The following is a 15,770-nucleotide window of genomic DNA, read 5'->3' on the forward strand; positions in this document are numbered from 1 at the left end:
TCAAAAAAGTATTTCATACTAAAAATACGATATAAAGAATAAACACAAGACCAGAACGTACAAAATCGTTTAGCATTGAATTACTCAGTTTGAGACACTCATTTTCTAAGCAATTTTCACTTTCTATGTGCAAATATTACGAGCATTCATACGTGGTTCTATTCAGAATAATTTTTATCTGCTGTATGTTTAAGGTTATCGTTTATCATCGCGCATGGTGTTCTAGCCGTAAGTGTGTGAAGAGAAAAGTTTATAACGAAGCGAAATACCTGCAACATACGTAATTTGATTTAATCTTTCTCTTTAAAAATAAAATAATCATTATACTGTGAAATTTTGCGTAACTAGTACATTTTGTGGAACAAAAGATTCTGCACGCTGCTTTTACCGAGCTGACCAGTTCACCGCAATACTGCAGTTCTCCAATCCTTCATGTTTGAAACACCCTACACTATCAAAAATGTATCATCCACTACAATTGGTAATACTTAGATAGAAATTATTGAGTTGAAGCAGTACGAGTGATGATGCTGTATCACAAATATGTCATAGACTGTTATACGCGCAAATAACACCGTGCAGCGCATCACTCAGCAATGATATAGCTGGTCGTTTATTTGAGATGCTAACCAATTAACAATCACAAACCATCTTTAGCCTAGCACGAAAACAAACTTTGGTCTACAAAGTACGTTCTTGATGACGAAAACACTAGTTCTCAAGAATGACCAGTTCTGGTTTGTTTGCCAGTGCTGTTACACCACACACTATTGGCTTGCATTCGTGCAGCTGATCGCATCGAAAAAATGGTAGTCTCCAAAATTTTTCGGAGGTAAAAAAAAGAAAAATGGTACAAAACTGTTTGTGCGAGCACGTGGTGCTCAATTGAAGGTCCACATTTCTACTTTACACACAATGTGCAAGAACAGTGCTTAAACATGAACACGTGCTACAACAGGGGTAGTGGTACGCCAGTGGTTAATTCATAATAAAATTGTTGAAGATCGCACTGATCTGTTCCTATTGATCGCTTTTGACCACAAAAATTTTTAAGGTTCCACTCCTTTTGAAACCTAGATTTGCAAAAAAGACTCGATTGGACTCAAACCAAAAATATCACAACACGCCCATGACATCCATATCGTCTGAAAGACTATCCTCCAGCAGGCTTGAGAATTCGTTGTTCATACTCACCAAGAAGTTTTTCGTGTATCTAAAGCAGGTGTATCCACGTGCAATAGACACCAACGATTTGGCACATTATCTATGTGTGAGTAAACGGCGTGTGTACGATATTACCAATATATTGGAGGGATTGGGTCTGCTCAGGAAGAGGAGTGTAAATAGTTTGGAATGGATTGGTGGTGATTTCAGCACTTTTATGGGCGATGAAGCGGAGAACTGTGTGAACATGGATGTAGTCTACGATCGGGAGAAGGAAAATATCGACAATTTGTTCGTAGGCCAGTACGATTCGAACATCTCCGCGCTTGACCAGCTGAGCAAGGAGGAGAAGGACCTGGATCAAAAAATATTCGTTCTGAACAATAAAATACAAAACACACTGCAGTTAGATTCGAGCATTAAGAATGCGTATGTAACACACAGGGACCTGCTGGGCCTGCCAAGTCTGCAAAATAAACTTATATTCGCTGTTAAGGCACCACAGGAAACATTTCTGGAAAACAAAGACTCCAAGAATGAGTACATGATGGAATTTAATGCTAACAGCGAAAAGATAGATGTATTTTATGTTTCTGACGAGAATAAGAGGATGGAATAAACGCTCATATCGTTCTAGCATTTTTTGGTATTGATCCTGTTTTTGAGGTGGCTGCAAGCTGCTCGGCAATTATCACTGTTAAAAATGGCATTAATGTGCCCAAAACACTCCTTCGTAATTAAGATTGGCAAGCGCTACGTGGCAGGTAAGCCTTTGCTACCACCCATTTTTTAGTGCTGTACGTGTAACACGATACTTTGCCTTAGTATCAGTTCCACCATTTTGTGTGTCGATGGAGCAGTGAACTGTCGTACAGCTTTCTAATAGCTGGTAAAGTTTGTGTGAAATGAATGACAGATATGGCGTGGTACTGCTAATAAATGAAGATATCTGTGATAAATCAATCACGATTGAGTGATTACTACGACTCAAACATTAGGTTGATACCTGATCATGTTTGTTTAAGGCTCCGTTACCATGTCATTTTCTTGTAACTGCATGTGAATTATTCGCTGGTTTGCTTTTTGAAACTACTACGGTCATGATGCGGTAACTGCTCATTTCTTGGATTATTCACGGCATTTAATTGAGAACCGTAATTATTTTTGTAAACCAAGCTGCATCTTGGCGATATAGCAGGTTTATTGGACTGTGGATCTAACACTGATGTATTCATAGTTATAATGATGAGTTGGTATTTATGTGTCTATACATGCTTATGTTTCGTACTATACATGTTCGTGCCACGGGGATGGAAAGTTTCCCTTTAATGGCATGATACGTATGTTAAGTAAGGTTTCTGTGCCTGTGCACTCCCAACAAAGAAATGTTAAGCTGTGATGCAAACAGAGAGCATAGGAATGCAAAATCTGGTCAAAGCTATCGCATTTGAAAAACCGCTCATCCTTTTATTTATGGCCAAAAAATGTTACGTTCAGTTGCTTGAAGGGGTAAAATGAGCGATGCTGACCACAAAAAAGATCGTAGCAATGCAATGGAGGAAAATGCACAAAAAATATCGGACATTGGCAAAACAAAAGTTGAAAATGAGCGAAAACGGGCATCAGAAAGATATAACCCGTGCGCAAAGTTTGACCTTGCTCGGTGCTCAAGAAGTCTGTGCGGTTGCTCAACAAGCGAATACATCAAATACGTAGATCTGTCAAGAGATGAACAGTACTGGCTGGCGATGCATTGCATACGAACACTCCTGCAGATGAAGAGCAAAAAGAAGAATGCGCTGTTTATGATCATTGAAAAGATAGAGAAGATGTTTTTGGACGAGGATTTGAATTACATACCGCGAGAAACGGTGGACTCGCGTATTTTTGAGCTTTTGGATCATTTCGAGGTGTGTGGAACATCGTGCATCGGTTTTTTGAGGCTGCCTGGCAAAACGGATGTGTACCATAAAATGCTGGAGCAGATGAAGGGACCAACAAAAATAGACTTTGGCAGATACGAAATGCGTGACAACTGCTCTTTGTTCAAGCTATATATGCGCAAGGAGCTCAAGGGCATAATATACCCCTGCTTGGCACCTACCCTGTACTATTTGCATGACAGAAACAGAAGGGATGAGCTGTGTAAGATAAAAAAATATCTGCCATTCGTTTTCGTGGGTCTCAGGAGAAGGCTGCTTTTGAGAATTCTGCACTTGTACAGAAAAATTAGTGAAAATGAAGAAGTTACCAAAATGAACATAAGGAGCTTGGTGGTGTGCTCAACACCATCATTTTTTCCAGCATATGATACGAACATGTCCTTGCCAGCCAAGCAGGTAAAAATATTTGAAAGTCTTTTTGATATGCAGTTCAAGTACGTGAGCAGGGATTTGTTGGATGAGAGCTGGAAGCTGAAAACGATTTCGACAGGAACAGATGAGGACGAAATTGATCACGGATACGACTTTGTTAATCCGGATGAGTTCAGATGGTATTAGTAAAACAAGATGAGCATGATATAATAGTAATTTATACGATATGGTTTGCGCTACAGAGTCATGGAGGAAATGAAACGTGTTCAGTAATCAATAAGCATCTTAATAGGGAAATAAAAGTTTGATGTTACATAAATTCTTTTTGCTGTGGCACCAAGTTATCACAATAGCCATAGTTACTAAGTTTTTGTGTATTCCATATTAAAACATTTACTTAAATTAACCAACACTTCAACGTGTATTAAAGCTAGTACAACACATTTTACTTGTGGTTAATTATGTTATGCTTTGGGCAAAATACCGGTAAAACATGTATGGTAGTCTTTTCTTTTCTCCTACCTTGCTTACTTATAAAAAGTGCATCATAGCAGCAATTTAAACCATATGTGTAGATTACTCGTCTAATTTAACGAATTCGCGCAGTTAATCGGCTAAACTTCTCATAGTAAATCTCCTCACAACAATGTTATCATCCTAATATAACCACGTTCAGCAAAAGAAAAGAGGCTGTTCGTTGCAATAGTTGTTATCACTACGCAAACACGTGGTATCATCATGTATTGTAACATATTTTGTTTTGATAGTTGATATCTCTCGTCTAATGTGAAGTAAATCATCAAACATGTTCCAAACTTGCATACGAACAGTTTTATAATCTGGTATGCTATATCTTCTTCTATTGTCCCATAAAAATGTAACTACATCATCCGTTCAAAGGGCCGTATCGATTTAATTGGCATTTTATTGGTAATAGTGAGCAGTTTCGGACCGCAATGTATTCTTTAAACGAATTTGCACGGTCACTTAATTTTTGATGAAATTTGAATAACTATTTCTGCACGTACAGATGCACAAAAAAACAGACGTCCATACTTATTCATTGATGTGCAGTAATATCTGCCCTTTTTCACGTGTAGTTCGCAATATTATCCAATATCACACTTTAATGGCCCTTTTATTGTACAATCCGCACTTATTCAACTCAAATCAAGCATAAAATACGTTAAAAATGCGATTTAACCCATCAAATATAACACTCCGTTCAAATGCGTATAGTTACGAAGTACGGTGCAATACACGAATTAAAATCGTTTCTTCCTATATTAAAGGATATTGATAAAATCAACTCGCTGTATCCTATTGGTACAAAAATTCGTAGAAATATTTTAACTGTAAGTGTACGAAAACTGTCATCACGGATAAGCTTTGGTAATGAAAGGAAAAAAAGCCGAAATTGAAAAATCTGCACTCTCCGAGGAAAACCCCGGAGACGAATGTATACCGGTGCATGTGGATATGGATTCGATGGAACGGGTCCAGAACTGTGGCAAACATGTTGTGAGGGTGGATGAAACAAGTGTTAGTATTCTGGATTTTAATCCTATTTACCCGTACTATAAGGCTGAACCTATCATAAAAATATCTCTGAATGGAACGAAAAAAGACAAACATGGAAAGAACGCTAAATTTTAGATACGAAATAAAAACAATATTTTATGATATTGTATTTTAAGCGTATTTTACATGCCTTTGTTCGTAAGTCGGTCTTCTAAGCGATACAATTGTTTCATTTAATATGGTAACACACAATTCGCTGCTTCAATGTCTGCTCTTCATTCGAAATTTATTTATTTTATTGTGCTAGTGATGGAACTGTTTTGAAGAAATACAATAAAACTTATACTTCCGGTTTGACCGATTACAATTTTACTTACGGTTGGTCTACGAGTTGTTCAGTGAAGCTCTTTGGAACTTTTCTGTCTATCAATGTTAATGTGGCCATAAACCATTCCATAACTCTTCTAACTGCGTAAAACACTCGCAAACACTATCTTTACGTTTTGAAGATGTCCATTGCTCGTCACTTGAACGCAAATAAAAGGTAATTACAGGCATCAACCATGCAATAACGAGGTACTATCTGTTTCATTGCAGTTTATTGATCTTTGTACAAAATATTAGTTTTACTTGTGTTATTTGTTATTCTTTTTAGTCCGGTTCTAAGCAATAACCAACGTACAAATCTTAAACATTCAGTGATCCGCAACATAGCGTTAAAATGTACAAAAAAGCCTGTGAATTGCTTAATAGCAAATAAACATGAAATTGTTTGAGCATTGTACCACTAAAAATGTTTTATTCGAAACTTGAACAATTGTGCTGCTCATGTGTGTTGATGATACGGCAGATACTCTATTTTCATAACTTGGAATTGTATTACCATTCATATAAGTGAAAAATACGAGATCATATCACGCTTTCTGTTTTATGAAATTCGGATCGAGAATGGCTGATTATTCCAAAGTGAATTTAATCTTTACATGATAAAACCAAATAATTCACAGTTCTTCATTAGTTATGATCTTTAAATGCTGGACCAATTATTTTTTCCTCTTTTATCAGTGCTCTCCGAATGGCAAACTATTTATTCACATTACTCCGTAGAATTGAAAGCATTTTAGCTGTCAAGTATCCTATACAGCATATATTAGACATGTCAACACGTTTTCGCCGCTATAATGTTGCATTCATTATGATGTGACCATAAAAACAAAAAATTTCATGTTTATTGAATTGAAATGATTGATCGAATTAATTCACAAACAAGATCAATCAAATCTTTCTAAAACATTGATACTCCTATTTTTTGAACTATCATGGTTCATGTTATTGTCTTTCCTACCTTCATCTTCATGTATCTAATATAGTAACTTATATTAATTCATCAAAAAATCACGCTGACAGCTATAAACATCGATAAATTATTGTTTTGAGCGCGATAATTGCCACCACAAATGACTTGAACATGTGTAACATGTTGTATTTGATTTAATGCTGTGATTACATCATATTACTACGATTTGATGAGCAGTTCCTGCAGCCCTTTATTTTCTTGGACCATGTTTAATATTGTGCTAGCCTCTGAAACAGCCATTCCACCTAAGAAGAACGCACATTCATACGTGCTCTACGCATCCGAAACAACGGTCATCAAGCCAAAAATCATAATTCCCATACCAACAGGTGTGTATCTTTCCTTTCCATCCGATTATTTTTTGTATATAAGCTCGCTATCACAGAAATTTGGTAGCAACGCGCATGTTATTGATAGCGATTACAGAGGTGAGATCACTTGTATAGTGCAAAGCAGGTGTAGTGAGCCATTTGTGGTTGAAAGGGGCGAGCCGGTAGCACAGCTAGTTTTCTATAAAATTGTTTTGCCAGTGTTTGATGTCATAAATAATTAAATGGCGGACCTAACAAAATATTTTGACGTGTTACTGAGATTTTCGGTCTGAAATGTTCAAAGAGGTAGCTCAGTTTAATGTTGCGATGAAGAGTACCATCTTTAACAACTCGAACCTATGTTTTACTACAACGGCGAATGACCAATACTAATCAGTTTTACCAAGTTATCATCAAATGATTACTTAAACGAAATATTTTGGGCGTAATGTGAGCGATAATTAAACAGACTTTCGAAAAAATATTTATTTTAAACATGAAACGAATTAAAATGAGTTTGCAGTTCTATGACAAGATTTTACTTATTAGAGTACATGCGGGTACAGACAGCTGACAGTATTGGAGCAAAATAATCGTTTTTCCGATCGTACAGAATCAATTATTTTATTCGAGTCCTTTTCATATTTTCGTTATTTGCTTGCTTATACATGCACTATTATGTAAGTGTTTGTACCAGTAATAGGCCCCTATATGAACATATACAAGAATGAAGAATAATCGTACTAACACAAATATTTGGCATATCGATCCTATAGTGCTAACTACATTCTTTAACTTTATAACTCATTTTTCAGCTTAATAATCCGTAATATAAAATTTATCGCTTTCAAACCAAACCCTTTTTCTCAAACCTGGAAAGAAATAGATCCCATCATGAAGATAATACGTCTCTCTAAACATCTTTTTTAACTGATTCTTCCTACATATCAGTCTTTCATTTCTAATTTTGCCGTCAAAGAGCAGCAAATTATTACCAGCTGGTATTCTTTCCACGTTTTTAATATTGTAAACGTAATAATCAATTTTCGGTATATCTATCACGTATATTTCCTCATTTGTCATAAAAACATCATTTCCTTCCAAATTACTATCCATGTTGCTAGCAATAACAGGATTTCCATAGAATGATCTCATTTCAGGTATTGTGGAACATAAATTCAAATTAAACGCGTAGTCACTTTCCATATCATAGTTCATCACGTTCAGCACCACATATTTCCTGTTAAAAAGATGTTTTGCTTTTACTGTGTCACCTTTTAGAATAGATGCTATGACAAAATCGATGAGTACATTCTTATCTGTGCTGTTAAATACCGCTCTAATGTTCTTTATTCTTTCATCCTCTTCAGAGTTCTCATCGCTGGTGTTCTCTTCATTTGTACGCATCGATTTTAGCTGCTTGTCATCCTCATCAGTTTCATAAGTTTTTTTATCCATTCTTTCGATCAATTCCCTGTAATACGCGCAGCTGTCGATTGAGTTATTCGTTATATCAAATTCTTCCTTGGTACAAAACACGATTGAGTTGTCTTCTAATCCGCTTATATCAGAAAGCGCGTTGTAACAGGTAACATTTTTGATACTCAATGGCAGCGGATCGTGTTGATCAATTTTGAACTTCTTGTTAAGCCATTTTCCGCATCCATTTACGGCTCTGTTTATTTCCATGTAAAAGGGAGACACCACGCAAATCTGTATGCTCATGTCCTTCGTAGTATTGAGAAGAAACAAAAACAGCTCGAGAAACATCGAAGACACGTCGACTGGTATTATTTTTATTGCGTTATCTTGGCATACCTGCAAGAAGTCGTCCAAGCCAAGCTCGTGTATATTAATCTTGTGCTGGTTAAGAATTATCATATGTAAGTTTGTAGGTGCCATTTTGAAAGATATCCTTCCTTTCAGCGAGAATGTCGAAATGTATGCTAACCTCTTTTTTTGTATGTGTAAGATGAAGTTGCACCAGCCAAGAAAAGTATTTGATGACACTACTTCAACCATGAACGCGTCAAAGTAGATTATTTCATTATAAGTGACGAATATTACGTTTCTCTCAGTTCTTGCTATATCTACTTCGTTAACATCGTACAAATCTGCTTTCTCTCCTTCTTCGTCGTAATGCACCAAATAACCCTGTAAATCCTTTAAGCGTAGTACAAGCTGCTCGTAGACCGGCTTTGTTACGTAAATTGGCACGTCTTTTTTCAAAAAAAATATTCCTAAGGCGTCATTGGAGCTAACAAAAATTTTTTTCGCGTTTACAGCCTTAACTTTCACCAAAATAGGCTTATCACCAATTCTGTGGTTTTTGCCGTAAATCTCGGCCGGATAATCAAATTGTATCCTGTCCCTGTGTATATCCATGCTAAGAAAAGACTTTTCTTTACATTTCGTAAATTTTACGGCGGACATTTTGCAGGGTATCAGGGGTAATAAGGAATAATGCGACATGAATTGTTGAATGAGCAGACCGACATGTGCCATCGTTGGAGTTCGAGATTCGGATACCTCTATGTAAGAAGAAAATTTGATCAACACATGCTTGACGGAGAAATAGATCTGGCCCACGACGCGTAAAGACAAACGGCAACAGCGGGCCCACACGTCTCCTCGTTAACTTATGTATATGAATTTGGCAGAGGCAAATTTGATTGGTGCTATACAGCCTTACCGTGTTGTGTGGGTTGAAGCGGATTTTCAAGGACTAAGAAGTACCATTCATTGCGGCAGATGTTGAAGATGGAAATAAATAATCTCTGCTAAACCCTAAATCTGTTGGGAACGAGCCCTGAACAAGGATTAAAAGTAGCTATGGTATCGACTCTCTCTCGCAAGAATTCTGTATGCTGTCATAGAATTCACAACCCAGGATAATATAGAAGGTTATTGGAACCGATAGCGAAAAGTCATAGTTGGATAGGTTCACAGGTGATAATTATGCTGTCATCAATCGTTTAATTCGATAGGTTTATATACATTCACACATTAAGACGTGTACATGACAGCGAAAAACTCATAACTTGTTGAAATAAAATGTTTGCTTTTAATATGTGATAAGAGGCTCATAAGAATGTCCAAAATAATCTTTGCCATAGAGTATGAATTAACTGCAGATAAATTTTAATAAAATGCCGTTCAAACACGGTTTACAACTTTAAAAAGTCCTCAATGATATGTAAAACTTTTTCGTAACTGTGACCCGATCTTTCGCAGATACTCTTTTGGTACTTTAACGGCTCATTGAAAAAGTTTAGTAGCAAATCCGTGTAAACACATTCCTTGTAACACACTTCTCTGTGCTGATATTTGAGATTAACACCAAAGAAGTTCTTTGTTTCTCGGTATTTCCTCAGCACATCATGGATCTTACCGTAATTTTTCTGCGTGTACGAAAGAGCTATAAGAAAATTTTGGCTTGAGAAAAAGGATGCATAACTGCGATAAGAAGAGGTCTTGATGGATTGAAAACAAGCATATGTCTCAAATTCTTGCCTCTTCACCAGCTTCTCACCACCATTACTGTACAAGTTGCTGGGCGAAAACGAGAATATCTGCACCTTGCCGGTTTTGTCAATCCCTGTGATAAAAAGGCTTTCCCCAGCGTTAAAAAAGTCCAAAGATCCGAGATTAGCAATTCTGTCAGATTTGCTCAGCAGGTGCAACTTTACAGGCTCAGACTGGAAATATACAAAGTGAAGGCCCATCATGATATCGCCAACAATGATGTAATTCTTGATGACCGCCAACGACACCGCATACATGTACAGGTCATAGAATGCAATGGCTACAATTCCTGAGTTCCTATCACATTCATACACCATCAATTTGGTAGCCAGCGATACAGCAATCTTGCCACGAACAGCTGCACAGCAGCTGATTGGGCCCTTCGTGCGCTCACTACCGAGAAGTTTAAGCGCTTTCTTCGTCTTCTTTGCCACCATGTCACCTATGACATTGATAACCTCAAATACAAGAATTCGTCCACGGAGTATTTCGTTGCTTGTGCGCTGCGAAAGAATCACAATAACGAAGTTATTGTAGTCGCCGTTTGCATCGCTCAGGTTCATAATTTTTAGATCGGTGACCAGCTCGTTTTCTGGCAGTTTGAAAATACTCAGCTTATTAAAGCTGAGCGTAGACATCACAAGCTCCTGTCTTTCCTTACATAAGGTGTTGTCCTCCTCGTTTTCATCTGTATTGTGCGTATCGTCCGTTTTAAACGTTTTGGGCAGGAAGGTGAAAATGTACACGCCGTTTGCCTCATCTCTGATTATTTTGTCGATGTTTTTTATGCTGTGCACTTTTTGGAGGCAGCCCATCGGACTAGCACCCGGTTTAAACTCAACAATGTTTTTCTTTGATATGCCGTACATCACACCAGCATCCTCTAAAACACAGTCGAACGAGTTTGTGATTCTCTGTACGCGGTTATTGCATGTCAAAATGACGAAGTTATTCCTTATGAACACAAAATTACGGGTGTAATACAACGCGTGGCCATGAAACGAAATTAAATTTCTTCTTTTCACAAAATAGAAAAGACTATTCGTGGTGATAAATCCCTCGTACAGCGCCACAACGTGTCCGCTTTTTAGAAGCATCGATACCACATCGTTGTATTGATACACGAGGCATTCATCAATCCTAAACACATCGGTACTCTCATCCTCCGATCCATGATCGCTTTGGGGGGTTGTCCTGCCGTTTTCCAAGGTATTGCAGAAATCGTGGATATCCGAACAAAAAAGCGTATTTTCACCGCTGAACAGTTTGATGCGAGAAGCACTGCCAGAAGATTCGCAAAGAAGAAAAAGTGGGCCATTCACACTGAAACTGTCAACATTTTCATAAGAAGTGGCACAATCCTCAACATCATTGAACAAACTTGTGAGTGAATATATCCTCAAGGTCTTACCTTCCCTAACAAATAGGTGTGCTTTGCTGTATTTCACCTGATCTGCATTAATAGGTACTTTTTTCTCGTTCAATACGTTTATGCATGTACGTGTTACCTGAACCAATCTGTCATCAAAATAAAAGAGTGCCATTGTTTCTTGATTTGTTATATATTCAGCACTGTTGCTCATATTCTGCACAGTCTGTGCTATTCTCACTCGTTTATGTTCAAGCATCTGTTCTTCTGCATTTTTATCCGTACCGGTCTGTGCAGGCACGTCTTTCCCATTCGGGTCTCTCGTGTACTCCTCCGTAACTGCTTCAACCATCTTTTCTTTCCGGTTACTGCTCAGCATTCCGCTATACTCCACCATGCTGCTGTCGATCCATCTAAAGAACAAGGAACTCTCCCCATTTGTGAGTACAAACAAATCCTTTGCCTTCATTAGCAGCTTGTAATTGCCTATTTTGTGGCTCCTCGTAAATTTAAACGTAAAAGTATCGAAATATCGAATTAACCGGTCTGTAACAATCAAATACTCCCTGTTAGTATCAGCATCACATTCAAAAATGTACCTGATGTCTCCAAACGAGTGATGTGTTTTGATAAGTGCATACGTATGGACACTCTTCTCGGTCTCCTCCGCTATCTCTGCAGACTCGTCTATCTGCACCCGCGTGTTGTACAGATCGATTTCATCATCCATCTCTGACAGAAGAATACTCTTCTTTGCTTTCGGGCTACTGTCAAACTGCGGCTGCAAGAGCAGTGCTGTATGATTCTCCAAGATCAGGAAGAGAAAATTGCTCATTTCAAAAACCTTTCTAATCGATCCGTACCGGTGGAAGGAACGTTGTACACTTGTGCTTATAGATTGTATGTGGTGGCCGGCGTAGCACAGGTGCAATCGGTATATTTTATCATCGCCGTTGAAAATAAAAATGCTGTTATTGACCACCACCTCTGCAGTGTTGAAGAGCCCTGTACTGTCCGAATTACCAAATTCGTCATCCTGGTCTGCCAGTTCATGGAACGGTATGCAATACGTAAATATCACGAAATCGACCCACAGAAAGTACAGCACCCTTTCTGACAGCACCACTACGGCCGTGTCTCTCAGTTTGAAGAGTTTGAACGCTGTGCTGTCCACTTTTATGTTCTTGAGCACCGCAAAACTGCACAAGTCAACGATCAGCACACACATGCTGCTTAGATCGGGCGAGTACAGGAAGTAAATCAGATCATTCACCAGTGCCACATCTTTCACGTTATTCAAGTCTGCATAAATCTCATGAAACCTGTGCAATCCCGTTTTCACCTTTCTGCCGCTTTTTAAATCGAAGTTTTCCAGAATTGCAGATTTATTTAAAGCGTTGGCATCACTCCTTGAAAGAACATGCATGCCAAACCTAAACCTGTCATAATGAATGTAAATGATGTCGTCATCAGCACGTATGAATGTGTTGATGCCCACCTCATCGATGTATATCAACGATACCAGGTCGATATTTCCCGCGTTGTAGAGAACCTCGGTAATGTTGCCGTCCATGAACAGAATGAAAAGGTGGTTGCCAAAGCTCAGGATATCTTTGATGGGCCTGAAAAGGTTCTTCTCCAGTATTTTGTGTACAGGGCTGTAAATCTTAATGATGCTGTTGTTGAACATAACCGTGTATGGCCATCTTTCACCGCTGTGTTCTACATTTGGATCGGTGTGTGCGAAGAAACACATGCCGTCGATGTTGTCGCAGAGCAGTCTGCGCTTGTAAATGAAGCTCATTCTCGGGGTGCCATTTTTGCAATTAATTTACGCGGCTCTTTTTTTCACTAAAAGCGCGTTTATTCATCTCTTCTGGTCGGCTGACCAGATAGCAAATGCTGCGACAAAGAGTTAGACCATGAATTAATGACTAATATTGGATCAGGAAAACGGAAAGGTGTTTGTTCCGTGGAGTGGTGAGTTGGTAGTAAATAAATGCATTTTCACTTAAAGAGAGTTAAGTTCTACGAGAGGTAACTGACTGACCAAATTGATAGCTTTAATCGCAGCACGCTCGTTCAACATCGTAGAATGATGGGGCTTGCCGTATTCGTTGCCTCTATTTTGGTAGCAGTACCAACGACAGATCGACAGCAAATACAAGTAATTGGAATAGGGGACGAGAAATTGAGCACCTTTAAAATTAACTCTGTAATCGGTGTTACATGCTCAATTTCCGTATTATATCCCTCGCCAAGGGAACTAAATGGTACCTACTATCATTTTCATTCAAATATTGTAGTATAGCAATGCTTGCTGTGCCTCTTCAACCAACTATCAGCACCATTCATTCGTTTAATAAAAACAAATTTGCCTTCTACTCCGATTGCATCATTTCTCAACATAGCACCCTCTTTTCATCAAAAGTACGTTTACTCATGTTCTCATACAACAACGCTCAAATAACGATGGCAAACTTGTTTACTGCTCCTGTTATACCACTTGACTCGTTATTTTCTGTGCACGTTCTTGCCAATTTATCGCTATGATTGAAATGGTGGTACAGCTATTAAATTTAGTGTTTTTACTTTTTGTAGCTTTAATACGCTTTGCTATGTTGCTCTTCACATATTTTTTGTTAAATTTATCGGTGTTTGGATAGGTGATCGTAATTGAGTGCTGTTGATTGATTAATATGGAAGAACACACAAGCACGATTGGCAGTAAATGAAACAAAAGGACAAGTTACAGTAATACTGTGCCAAGTTTTAAACTTTGGAATGTTGATCTTGGCTTGTTAACAACAGATATTAACTCCTGTTGAACGGTTGACAGGCACATATTTACCTATTTAAACCGTGTTTGCGTGATTGTATCTAAAGATTGTGTTGAACCCTTGGCTCTACCACTGCATCACCGCGCGTAATCAACAAAATGTGCGCACTTTAATTTTTGTCTTGACCTGCCCTTGATGGAGTTTACGTGTCAGCGCCAGCTTTTTGGTGTATTTGAATCACCGCTAGATTTTATAGAAGCATACGCGGAAATATACGACAACCAGAAAAAAGAGCCTATCAAGGTATTTTATGACGAAATTCCTTATTCTCAAGTCTTTGAACAGCAGATTTTGAACTCTCTATACGAGTGTAAGGACGAAACGATTTTCTTCAAAACTGAGAAACTAATAGACTCGATGAAACAAAGAGAGTTTTACGATCATAGATTTTACGACCGATGTAAGGATCTATACATAAAGGGAGTGGCAGTTCTTTTAGACAATGTTGAAAACAGCCTGTTTAATGACGAGATATTGCTGGGACATATCAATTACCAGGTTTTTACGGAGGATACAAAATTACAGAAGAGAGAATTTGTAGAGAATGTCTTGAAACTGTACAAATTCACAAATTATAACATCAACATAACCAACTTCCTTGTTTATCTGATGGAAAACAACTTTAAGAAAAGCCTTGGAAATATAAAAGCATTCGTTGATCAGATGTGCATACATAAGTACTATCTGCACGAGCTGAACAAAGCTTTGCTTGTTTTTCCAGAGAGCAAATTCAGGGATGAACGTGAGCTGTATAAGAAAATAAGTATATCTGAATATCTTCTGGGTGCAGAAAGAGTACTTGAATATTCATTTGATGAATATTTTGTTCGTCTTTTAAGCGCCGTAAAGGTATTCATTGAATCGCAAGAACCAGACAATGCGTATTTAATGATTATGAACCTGCTGAGCGAGCTCTCTCTCAGGGATATAGGTATCGATGAAAAGTTACTCGAAGGTATAAAGAACCTTGCCAAGTCCTTGCTTGTGTAATTACAAATCGAATATAATAGCAAGAACAGAGTAAATGAATAAAGTTGAACATTGCAGTAACTTGATATTAAATGAAGTGAGATACGGTCGATGAGCATGTCTTGCTAACCTATGAACATGTCTAGTTTTACGTAGAACACTCAATACACATCAACTGATGCGTATGAAAAACATAACTCAAAACCAAATATCAATTTTTATCCTCTTGTAGGATGTTCTGTATGCAAAAATGGTTGGAACAAAAAACATTTCATTGGTAAACTTCCTTTCTTGGTCATTGGTTTGTTCTTGGACATACTCTCCGTTCTCCCACTATTCTACTCCCAAATACGTGCTGTTTAGAACGAAGATAAATAAATTAATAACCTAAAGAAAAAA

At 37.9% G+C, this 15,770-nt stretch overlaps 7 protein-coding genes across 7 annotated transcripts; 5 read left to right on the forward strand and 2 right to left on the reverse strand.

Moving 5' to 3' along the window:
* Nucleotides 1-1,129: 1,129 nt before the first annotated feature.
* VCUG_01062 (uncharacterized protein) lies at nt 1,130-1,849 on the forward strand (the record flags this gene model as incomplete). Its single annotated transcript, XM_008075891.1, has 1 exon — nt 1,130-1,849. The coding sequence occupies one exon, from the start codon at nt 1,130-1,132 to the stop codon at nt 1,781-1,783; it is 654 nt and encodes a 217-aa protein (XP_008074082.1). The 3' UTR covers nt 1,784-1,849.
* An 823-nt stretch (nt 1,850-2,672) lies between these two features.
* VCUG_01063 (uncharacterized protein) lies at nt 2,673-3,786 on the forward strand. Its single transcript, XM_008075892.1, has one exon. The coding sequence runs from the start codon at nt 2,679-2,681 to the stop codon at nt 3,663-3,665; it is 987 nt and encodes a 328-aa protein (XP_008074083.1). The 5' UTR covers nt 2,673-2,678; the 3' UTR covers nt 3,666-3,786.
* A 2,740-nt stretch (nt 3,787-6,526) lies between these two features.
* Nucleotides 6,527-6,924, forward strand: VCUG_01064 (uncharacterized protein; the record flags this gene model as incomplete). The annotated part of the gene is made up of 1 exon (XM_008075893.1): nt 6,527-6,924. The coding sequence occupies one exon, from the start codon at nt 6,527-6,529 to the stop codon at nt 6,908-6,910; it is 384 nt and encodes a 127-aa protein (XP_008074084.1). The 3' UTR covers nt 6,911-6,924.
* Nucleotides 6,925-7,199: 275 nt separating this feature from the next.
* On the reverse strand, nt 7,200-9,101 carry VCUG_01065 (uncharacterized protein; the record flags this gene model as incomplete). The annotated part of the gene is made up of 1 exon (XM_008075894.1): nt 7,200-9,101. One exon carries the CDS (start codon nt 9,099-9,101, stop codon nt 7,485-7,487), a length of 1,617 nt encoding a protein of 538 aa, XP_008074085.1. The 3' UTR covers nt 7,200-7,484.
* A 695-nt stretch (nt 9,102-9,796) lies between these two features.
* Nucleotides 9,797-13,366, reverse strand: VCUG_01066 (uncharacterized protein; the record flags this gene model as incomplete). The annotated part of the gene is made up of 1 exon (XM_008075895.1): nt 9,797-13,366. One exon carries the CDS (start codon nt 13,364-13,366, stop codon nt 9,836-9,838), a length of 3,531 nt encoding a protein of 1,176 aa, XP_008074086.1. The 3' UTR covers nt 9,797-9,835.
* A 425-nt stretch (nt 13,367-13,791) lies between these two features.
* On the forward strand, nt 13,792-14,115 carry VCUG_01067 (uncharacterized protein; the record flags this gene model as incomplete). Its single annotated transcript, XM_008075896.1, has 1 exon — nt 13,792-14,115. The coding sequence occupies one exon, from the start codon at nt 13,792-13,794 to the stop codon at nt 14,113-14,115; it is 324 nt and encodes a 107-aa protein (XP_008074087.1).
* A 422-nt stretch (nt 14,116-14,537) lies between these two features.
* VCUG_01068 (uncharacterized protein) lies at nt 14,538-15,392 on the forward strand (the record flags this gene model as incomplete). Its single annotated transcript, XM_008075897.1, has 1 exon — nt 14,538-15,392. One exon carries the CDS (start codon nt 14,538-14,540, stop codon nt 15,390-15,392), a length of 855 nt encoding a protein of 284 aa, XP_008074088.1.
* Between the last annotated feature and the right edge of the window lie 378 nt (nt 15,393-15,770).

Source organism: Vavraia culicis, assembly GCF_000192795.1.
Source record: "Vavraia culicis subsp. floridensis unplaced genomic scaffold supercont1.15, whole genome shotgun sequence".
Classification (NCBI taxonomy): Eukaryota; Fungi; Microsporidia; family Pleistophoridae; genus Vavraia; species Vavraia culicis.